The 10642-nt window shown below is 49.0% G+C and overlaps 1 protein-coding gene across 1 annotated transcript; it reads right to left on the reverse strand.

Moving 5' to 3' along the window:
• Positions 1-1330: 1330 nt before the first annotated feature.
• Positions 1331-2693, reverse strand: LOC125757807 (uncharacterized). The gene has a single exon (XM_049413976.1). It carries the CDS (start codon positions 2504-2506, stop codon positions 1331-1333), a length of 1176 nt encoding a protein of 391 aa, XP_049269933.1. The 5' UTR covers positions 2507-2693.
• Between the last annotated feature and the right edge of the window lie 7949 nt (positions 2694-10642).

Genomic DNA, 10642 nt, shown 5'->3' on the forward strand with positions numbered 1-10642 from the left:
AGAAGAAGGAATTTCGTACCGCACAAGTAGAGCCGGAAGTGTTCCATGCCCCAGACAGCTGCTAACATCTCTCGCTCGATTTGAGAGTAGCAGCTTTCAACCGGCGTCAGTGCTCTGCTTGCATATGCTATCACAAGGGTGCTTGTGTTCTCTCTTTGGATCAGGATTGCACCAAGGCCATGAGGGCTTGCATCAACCACAAGTTCTGTGGGCCTTGATGGGTCGAAGTACGCCAGTGTAGAAACATCAGACATGGCCTGTTTCAAACTGTCAAAGGCCTTCTGGTGGCGGGCAGTCCACTCCCAAGTCGCATTCTTCAGTGTCAGTTCACGTAGAGGCTGTGTGAGGTCGGCAAGGTTTCTCAGAAATCTGCCTGAATAGTTGATCATTCCTAGCAGACTCTTCACTTCTTGTGGTGACTCTGGTGTTTTGATTTGTAGGAAGGCTGCTATTTTCTTGGGATCAGGGCGAACTCCATCAGCTGAAAAGATAAGTCCAAAGAAGGTGAGTTCACGTTGATGAAAGTGACACTTCTTTTCATTAAGTGTCAATCCGGCTTCTTGGAGTCGCTGCAGAACGGCTTCCAGGGAGGTGTCGTGCTCCTGTTTTGTTTGTCCAAAGACAAGAATGTCATCACTGACATTGAGAACGTTGGGGATGCCATTGAGCACTTGACGAATGGTGTTTTGAAAAATTTCAGCTGCACTGCTGATGCCAAAGTTTAGGCGTTTGTATCGAAACAAGCCAACATGTGTTGAAAATGTCGTGAGCTGCCTTGAGGGTGCATCGAGTTCCAGCTGATGATATCCATTTTTCAAGTCAAGATTTGAGAATACTGTTGCTCCATTTAAGGCAACAATGATGTCATCCACTGTCGGGCACAAATGTCGTTCACGTTGGATAGCAGTGTTGACAACACGCATGTCAATACAGATTCGGATTTCATCAGGCTGATGCGGCTTAGGTACAATTACCACGGGGGACACCCATGGTGTAGGTCCGATGGCTGGCTCAATGATGTCTTCTGACAGGAGGCGTTCGAGTTCCTTTTCTGTGGCAACACGTAAGGCAAATGGAATACGCCTGTGTGGTTGAGCAACAGGTGGGACCGTTTCGTCCACAAAAAGGTGAATGTGCTGGTTCTTTAGCTTTCCAACTCCGTTGAACAACTTGGGAAATGCTTCCACGATTGACTTGTTATCTAGTTGGTCGTGAACTTGGTATGTGATCTGGACAAGTCCCAAGTTGGATGCTGCTGTGAAGCTCAAGAGTGGAGCACAGTTCCCGGGAATGACGAAGATGTCTTCTTCAATGCACTTGTCTTTGTATCTCATCGTGACAGCAAAAGTTCTAGCGGAGATGTTGCTTTGTACGGAAATACTTTGATGGATGTTGCCTGGAGATTCACATTTAGGCGGTAGCTCTTAAAGTCGTTTTCACCAACAATAGACACCGTAGCACCTGTGTCGATTATAAAGGTAACAGGCACATTGTTCACAGTAACAACGGCTTTTGGAGATGAGCCTGCTTGAGGGGAAGTCATGGCAACAAAGGCATATTCGTCGCTGCTTGAACCTGACTCAAAGGAGGCAGAGTGTTCTTTAGAGCTTGAACACCTCTTACTGCAGGCTGCCTGCGAGTTCCTGTTTGGGCCACTGTCACAGTGTACTGCTTGCACCATTTTCTTAGTTGAGCGACAAAATCGTGCGAAGTGACCAACCTTGTTACATGCATTGCATGTCTTGCCCCACGCAGGGCAACCTGATCGCCCACCTTGATGAGGCCACTTGCCGCCGCAGTTGTGACAGTTGTTTGGCGTATCGCGTTTGCCTGTGTCACATGATTGTCGAAAAGGTGGCTTCAGGTTTCGACGACCCTTGTAGCTGTGGTGCTTCTCCGAGTTTTCCAGATGGTTTTTCGCGCCTTGTTGCAGCGAAAATGCCGACTGAGTGCTGTCGACGCTTTTCTCTATCTCAGAGACGTCACGTTCAACGTCTTCGAACAGCCGTCCTTGCTTGAGGATTTCGGGCAGCTCTATGGCGTGCAGCATGGCATATTTCCGCCGACGGGTCGACGTTGTAGCGAGGATGATCTGACTCTTGATTTCAAGATCGACGTTCGCGAAGCCGCAGTGTCGGGCGAGCTGTCGGAGTCGGGCGTAAAACGCGTCCAAGCTTTCACCCACGTTCTGTTTTGTTTGTCTGAAACGATACACTGCAAAGGTTGGGTTGATTCGTGGTGCGAAGTGAGCGTCGAGTTTTGCTTTTGCCGCTTCGTACTCGGATGTGCTTTCTAACGTGCTGGCCGGCAGAGATTGGAATAGGTCGTACACCTCTTCACCGACGTAGTGAAGCAAAAGAGCTTTCTTGCGAGTGTCCGACGTGATGTTGCACGCAACGAGGAAGTTTTGGAATCGTTCTACCCACTTTGTCCATTCAAGTCCGATGTTGTTGGCGTCGGTGACTCGAAGGTCAAAACTCGGGAACGGCGGGAGTGCATTGGCCATGTTGCGCTTGCCTGAGAGTTTTCGGCTGCGTCGACGATGTAAATTCCTCGGGATTGTTGTCTTCAAGCTTCTGGGTGGTACGTTTCACACTTCTGACACCAATGTAGTGTTTGCATCGTGCCGGATGGCGTGGATTATGATGGAGACAAACATGATGAGGCGTGTTTACTTAAACGCCATGTTTATTGAACTCTCATAGTTGCCTACCGAATGAGCGGGCTTGGCTATATCCGGATACTACAATCAGCAACACAGGTCTGGTCTGGCGATCTACACACGATACCTCCTCGACCGAACTGTCTCACATCCGTTATCGTCTGGTACAGGGGAGTGGCAGCATGAAGCGATTCCTGGATAGCATGAGGGTTGTTCAGACGAATGGAGCCTCCGCTAGATGGTACCAAAGCCACCGGGATGCTTGTGACTCCGCTGCGAGAGAAAAAAATCACAGCATATCCACGGAGTGAATGATGATGAGTGGGCGAAGCTGCGGAGGTTCATCGGTAAACCGTGAATCTTCCGTGAATTCTGCCCAGTACATCATCACCGACGTGAGATCGGGCGCGTTTATACTAAAGGTTCGATGAGTTATGACGACTTGCAGCTCACTTTAATTTTACATGTACGCTGTGAATTTTCATTGTTTAGAAAACCATTGCTTTAGAAAACACCTTGCGTCTTTCGTTAAGCAGCTGGCGTCTTTTTCGTTTTGCTTTAGAAACATCTGGCGTTCTTTCGTTTTGTTTTTACAAAACATCTGGCGTCTTTCGTTGGTTTATTTCATCAATCAACGGCGTTTTGAACAAAATTTTTATTGTTTAATCACGCACAGGAGAAATCTCACCAGGCACTACCTTGGAGGTAAACAATGGCTGCTAATGGGAATGAGAGACAGAAGAAGTCGGCTTTTAGCTAACACTTACACTTCTACAGAGACAGAAGAATTCGGCTTTTAGTTAACGCGCACGCTGCGAATTTTTTATTGTTCAACAACGCACAGGAGAAATCTCCCACCGGCACCACCTTGGAGGTCAAAGGGTAAGACTTGTTACTCACTACTACGAGCACGACGAGGGACGAACGGGTGCCGCCTTAAGGAGCTTCGCCCCTAAAAATCCAAAGGGAGGTCGTTAGGTGGGAGAGATGCCATCCAAGGGGAGAAACCTTTTCCGCGCAGTGGCTCTTGGTGATTACTTTATTTTCCGTGTGTATTTTTTTTTTTCAATGCTCCGATGCTCGGCGCGCTCGCGCAAGTAGCACGTTGTACGTCGTCCTCGTCGTCTTTGCTGTTCCAACCATCGGACGCACCACACTCGCGCACTTCACTCATAACAGAAGTATTGAAGAACATGTCAAAATATGCATAAATAATATGATTGTTTCTTATCACTCAGAATACCTGGGGCTACCTACAACATATCAACAACAAAGATCAAATCTCCTCAATTCTTCCTTTTTTTTTGACAACTCCATCAGTTACCATGCCCATTCTTCACCCCCGTTCCTATCTAGCAAATTCTCGTAAAAACACGCACTTAAAAGCGGCCTAGCGTTTAGCAACTAACTGCCTTTCAGCGGGAACCACATGTTTCGCACGGTAGCTTCAGATCTCTTGCGAATACTGGCCTCCGCTCTTATCCCAAGCCCTGGCTTTGCTGCCAACATGAACGAGTGGTAGGTCATCGGAAGCATACGATCCTCATTAAAATGCTTATAACATGCATCGGCGAACGAGAGAAATTCGCGCTCCTACTCATTACACTAAACAACAATTTTGCTTATCACATGTAAAGGGAGGCTAAAAACTGTGATGTTTAGCCTCGCTTTACGAGTGAAGAGCTCAGCCTCTGAAATGACAACATACACCACGTACTGAAACACGAGCCGCAGCGCAAAGTTACCGCAAAAACTATCCTACCTGCAGCAGTGCAGCCTGCCACTCACTAACGCTTGCCCTCTTCAACTTCCGGCGGTATTCTCACGTTGCATTCCTTCAGACCGGTCCATTTAAGGTTACTGACAGCAAAAACTATTTTGCCTTCGAAGAAACACTGCGATTCGACGCCACAGTCCAGAAACGTGAGCAGAGCGTTGACGAAAGTGCTATATCGGTACTTCGAAGTCGTTTAAAAACGGAACGCCACCGGGAGCACCGGGAGTACTAAAACCTACCGCGCGCTCTGACGTTTTGATCACGTGTTGGGCCGACGCAGTGGGCTTCAATCGCGTGACGTAATGCTCCCTCCTTTCAATTTCCTTCCTCCATGGTTTTACGTCTCAAAATCACGATATGTACGAGATACGCCTTAGTGGAGGGCTCCGGATATTTCGACTATCTGGTGTTCTTTAAAGGCCAACTCCGGCGATTTTTCGAGGTCCATGGATCTCAATAAAATTCGCTGGGTACGTTCATTTTCACGTTCCCGTCATTTATGCTAAATTACAAGCTGAAGACATATGCAGATTCATTGCAAATGAATTTTATTGATTGCCCCGACTCTCCCACCTCGCTTCCCAGAATTATTGGCAACATTGTGTGCGTGACGTCATTTTTGTTAAAGCGGAAGTGACGGAACCGAGGGGCCCCTAGAGCGTCTGCTATCAACACCCTCTAGTGTTGCTGCTATCCGCAAGGCAACAATCGCGTGTTTGGCGATAGCTTCGTTGGCTGGGCGTGTGAATTTGAAGTTCCTTGTGCTAATGCGTGCGATAGGTTGCAAGTGGTGTCGCGTTGTGGGCTGCACACGATTCCCCGTTGGCAGTCACGAAACACTCGCACCTAACGATTGAGTGTTTAGCTAGCAATGCCGGTTTACCGCACGGAAAGTACGGTAATACCGTACCGGCTAAAGAATGCACATGCGTGAACACCACCAAAACACTTTCCGTAACATATACAGGGTGCACCGTGACCGGGCCTATCGGTATGCGGTGAGCTGCCCATCGTGCGAAACCTGGCAACCTCGAAATTCGGGAGATTCGTAAAGCAGGAGCAAGTGGGGGTGGACAGGAAAAGAAAACTGGCGTACGTTTTTGTGTATTTGTTTCTCAAGGCCGCAGAAACGCCACGCACGGCAGCTCCAAATGATTACACTTCGGCGATCATACTAGTACTGGTAATTACACGGTGCGTGCACGAATGAGTAATTAACGAATCAAATGTGCTGTGTTCCTGGCAGCTAGTACTAATAGCCTCTTTCCTGTCATCTTATTTCTTAGCATTTTTTTACGGGGCGCTACACCCAAACCTGCAACTAATAGCCCCTTCTAAATCTCAGTACGGTTTTCTGCAGGACACCAGTGTACTGCGGTAAAAGTGGCTTAAAGGGACACTAAAGAGCAAAACGATTTTTCTCGCATTAGTAAAGTAGTCTTCCACGAAAGCAAAAACAGCACGCTTTCTGAGCGAAGACGCTTAATAAGCGAGAAAACGCTCGAAAAAAAAATACAGGTGGCGACGCCACCTTGGAATTCCCACACCATTTGCCGTGACGTCACATATTTTTGACGGCGCCTGCTTGGGCCTACGTAGTTTCTAATCGGATAAATCGAAGAACATTGTCCTCTGAGGGGGCCAGAGACTTGACATAACGAGTTTGTGGAAATTTCGTCGAGCCAGTGGCGCCAAAATACGTTAAATGCTCTTTGAAGTATTTTACGTCACGAATTGCAAAGTTCGGCGCGAAATTTAAAAATCAAACTTTGAACTTGGTTTCCTCCTCTAATAATAAACCTACGGTGGTGAAATAAATTACACAAGAGTTCTCCGAGCACACTTTATCAATCTAAACCACTTCATTGTTTCTCTTTAGTGTCCCTTTAAAAAGCCTCCTGCACGCAATAAAACAAGCATCAGGGAATTTGAGAACCACTGTCCTTTAACTGCGACAGCAATTATATGGACACTCTCGGCGGGTTTTTGCAGTCATGTCCCGTATAAAGTCCAAATTGATAACATACCCCCGCGCATAGTATGGTCTACCGCGTGTATGAGCGCGTGAGTGCGAGCGACGAATGCGGCTGAAGCAGAGATCAAACAAGCCAGCCCATCTCCGTCGCTCGGAGGGCGCATTCGATAGCACCACGCCGTTCGGGAGGCCTGCCGTCGAAGCAGAGAGGAAATGCCTCGCCCGTCTTGAACGAGCATGAAAAGACGCGATAGGGGAGGGGTGTCGCTCGAGCAACAACTTTGAACTTTGATTCTAAGGGCGCGGTCGCGATCGCTGGCGCGCGCGCTATATTTCAGCAGCCGTCAGCGGGCGGCTCGTGTACCCTTCTACGTGCTGCGCTCTCAATGCGAAGACACTGTGCAGAAACAGCATCTTTCCCTAGAGCGGCCGCATTCTCTTACACCGACGTTTTGTAGAGTTACGCGAGATCGGGTACGTCCGCCGCGGTGGTATAGCGGTTACAGTGCTCGGCTGCTGACCCGAAGGTCGCGGATTCGGTCCTGGCCGCGGCGGTCGCATTTCGATGGAGGCGAAATAGTAGAGGCCCGTGTACTTAGATTCAGGTGCACGTTAAAGAACACCAGATGGTCGAAATTTCCGGAGCCCTCCACCACGGCATCTCTCATAATCATATCGTGGTTTTGGGACGTTAAACCCCAGGTATTATTATTAGATCGGATACAAAAGAGTTTGCTGCCAGCCTTACCCAGCCTTACATTGTATAACATATTAGATGTGAAGCATCTTATAGCGGAGTTCAATCCGGTAGTGGTGGTGTGCGGCGTGACCACCCTTACTGCGCATGCGCAAACCTTCTCCACTTCCCCTCTCCACATCACCTCTCCCCTTCCCTTCACCTTCCATTCGCCTTTCCCATCCCCTCTCCACTCCTCATCTTCCCTCCCCTTTCCCCCTCTCCCCTTCCCTCTCTCCTTTCCCCCTCACCACTCCACCTCTGAAACGCGGGCTCTACATGCCGAAACACTGCTTTGCATCGCCTCATGGTCCCCTTTTCGCAGCGAGATCGGGCTATAGGTGGCAGCACCGTCGCCACGTTTGTGTGCATAGGCGGTCGGCGGCGCATATACAAATGTACGCAGCGGCGCTTCGCCGTATGCGGTTTGAGTCGATTGTTGGAGAGTAACGCGCGTTGACGGCAGCCTATTGGTGAGGTATGTGCCCTCCATTGCCACATCAATGCACGCAGCCGTCCTAACGTACCTATTAATTGTGAGAGAAGTGCAATCTACCAATCAATGGGGTATTGGCCTTCAGTCACATTCGTGTTTTGCCCTGTGCTCGATGTTTTCTCTTGCTTTATTTGCACGTGCTTAAATTGTGTTTTGCCTATAACACAATATAAACTGTGTTGCGCGACTGGGCCATTGAAGTATTTACTTCTTGCTCTAGCGGCTACAAAGAAAGAGAACCTGTATTTCTGCGTAATTAGATAAAGTAGAACTTTGTGCACCCTACTTTTCTGTTTGCACGAATACGCGTAATGCTGTAAAAATGCGTGGCTTCAGGTCTTTTTTTACAGCTTACCATCCTCTGCAAACGCTAGTTCATGCTTTGCGGTATCGCAAGAATTTCCAAATTGCCAACACACTACGAGATGGTGTCGCTAAAATTCTGCATTCACACCTCGACATTTAGTACTTTTTTTTCGTTGAGGAAGACGCCGAATGAACTATGTGGCGTGCTTGAACGAGAAAGCAGTACCCACATTGAAATGATTTTGGCGAATGGACGGTACGATGGTTAGACCTAGCGCCATACCAACACGGGCGTGTACTCACTTATTAGAGTTCATACAAGCCTGGTAAGGCGAAATGCTTATATATATATCGTGTAGGCAAACGAACAAGCATTTGATTCTGTGCTAGCACAACGGGATAAGCTGTAATCTGAGGACACGCATGACGTACGCACACATGCGAACAGTGTGGCTAGCAGACGACGCAAGGAGCCTTCCACACCGCGAGGTTTCGTCCGCTCGCCGCTAGGTGCCGACTCTGCTCGATCTCGCCGCCATTAGCGGGAGATGGTGTCATTTTTTAGATGCGAAGTATCTTAAGGTCGAGCTCAATCCGGCGGTGGTGGTGGTGGTGGTGTGCGGCGTGACCACCCTCACTGCGCATGCGCATACCCTCTCCACATACCTCCTCTCCACTTTCCCTCGCCATTCCCCTTTCCCTCTACCCCTTTCCCCTCTCCACTCACTCTCTCCCTTCCCCCTCTCCACTTTCCCTCTCCACATTGCCTTTCCACTTTCTCTCTCCCATCCCCCTTTCCACTCTTCCTCTGAAACGCGGGCTAGACATGCCGAAATTTCTCCTGCACAACGCCGCGATGAGCTCGAGCGCATGCGCGTCCCCTTCCCTTCTCTCTCCTCTCCTACGCTGCCCCCCCCTCTCGCCCGCCTGTCGACCGCGTTCCCCGCTCGCCCTGTGAGAATTAACGGCCAGGCTAGATGGAAGACACGACGCGCGTAGCGTCCCTCTTCGCGTTCCACGACACGAGGTCGGTAGCATGCCCAACGAACGCCAACGGAACGCGATCGTGCAAGTGCTCCGGCTTCGCATCGCCTCATGGTCCCCTTTAGCGGGAGATGACGTAATTTTACAATTGGTTGCTATCGCATTCACTGCTTCGCCCTTGCGGTGAAACTGTGACTTTTTTAGCAAGGGTGGATCTTTGGCCTTGTTGGTGCGACATATGCATAACGTTAAGCGCAATACTGAATCGACGAGGACGGGACAGGGAGTGACACACACACAAGCGCTAACTTTCAACAATGCTTTATTGTGAGCCGGATCACTGCATAAATACATGAAAATTGCGGACATCAGGCATGCGCAAATGTGAAGGATCTAGAAATGACAATTCTTTTCTGGACAATGATAATGAAGGTGCGCTGACACAATCTTGGCCTAACTCGTGTATGGTGGCTGATTCAACTATCAACCGCGTGGTCTCATCTTTGTGCGTGCGTACGACAGAGTCCCGTCCCGTCCCTGCGTACGACAGAGTCCCGTACGACAGAGTCCCGTACGACAGAGTCCCGTCCCGTCCCTGCGTACGACAGAGCCCCGTCCTCCCTGTCCCGTCCTCGTCGATTCAGTATTGCGCTTAACGTTATGCATGTGACTTTTTCTTTTCATTCGCCCGGGGGGGGGGGGGGGGGGAGGCAGTTTAGGGTCTGCGCGTCTGTATTGGATGATGCCCACACTGCAGGTGACCAACGCGGCCTCCATTTCTCGCTAAAATTTGCGCAACTGAGAAAATTTTGAGGCTGGTCGGGCATTTTGGCGCAGCGTGGCGCAATTTCAACAAATTTCACGGTTTCGGCTCAGCTTGGTGCAAAAATAAGGAATTGTATCAAATTGGCGCAATTGGCCCAGCTGTTGCAGCCCTGAAGATGCTATAGATGGTCTTTTATTGTCATCGATGACATCGTCTTTTCATCAATCGTCCAGGCTATAACCACTTGAATATAAATGCGAAACAGCAGAGAATGCAGATGCCGCATGTTCGCGTGTCTTTCCATCCCCGCTGTACGTATTCCGCAGGCAGTCTGTCAGGCCGTGCTGCCGGTTCGATACTATTTGATAGTATGTTCGCGTTTTTTTTTTTAATTTCAGGCTATTGCAACCGCCCCAATGCCTTATTATGTCCTACTGTTGTGTTCCACTCTGCAAATCGAACTGAAAGAAATCACGATTGTCTTTTATTTATTTCCCTTTATTGATAAAGAAAAATCTCACAGGGTCCCTTATGCATTCATCTAAGACGACTGAAAGGCGAAAGCCATCTTCTTTTTTTTTTTTCCAGTCAATGCAATGAACATTCCCTGCCTCCCTCCGAGAAATTTCTGCGCCTAACGTGGTTTTCTTGCAGCCTCAAGGATCGGAGGCAGCGCAAGCTTTCTGCACATCAGCGGAGGCATGCACTGCCTCCGTGATCGGCCCATTTTGAGCAAGCGAAAATGTAATATGACGGCGTCACCTAATGTGACGTCACGATGATGGCACAAAATTTTATGATCTCTGACGTCATATGATGACGTCATCACGTAATTATTTTTTGCATCACTCGTGCTGACGCCACCGGCGGTCAATTTTCGTGTTTGATAAGGCATCTAAGGCTTTCGCCTTAAAGGGACTGTCTACCGTCCTTCATCGCT

The sequence above is a fragment of the Rhipicephalus sanguineus genome, chromosome 3 (assembly GCF_013339695.2).
Source record: "Rhipicephalus sanguineus isolate Rsan-2018 chromosome 3, BIME_Rsan_1.4, whole genome shotgun sequence".
Lineage (NCBI taxonomy): Eukaryota > Metazoa > Arthropoda > Arachnida > Ixodida > Ixodidae > Rhipicephalus > Rhipicephalus sanguineus.

Excerpts from the sequence above, each read along its gene's own strand:
- LOC125757807 (XM_049413976.1), bottom strand. The coding sequence starts at position 2,506 with ATGGCCAATGCACTCCCGCCGTTCCCGAGTTTTGACCTTCGAGTCACC.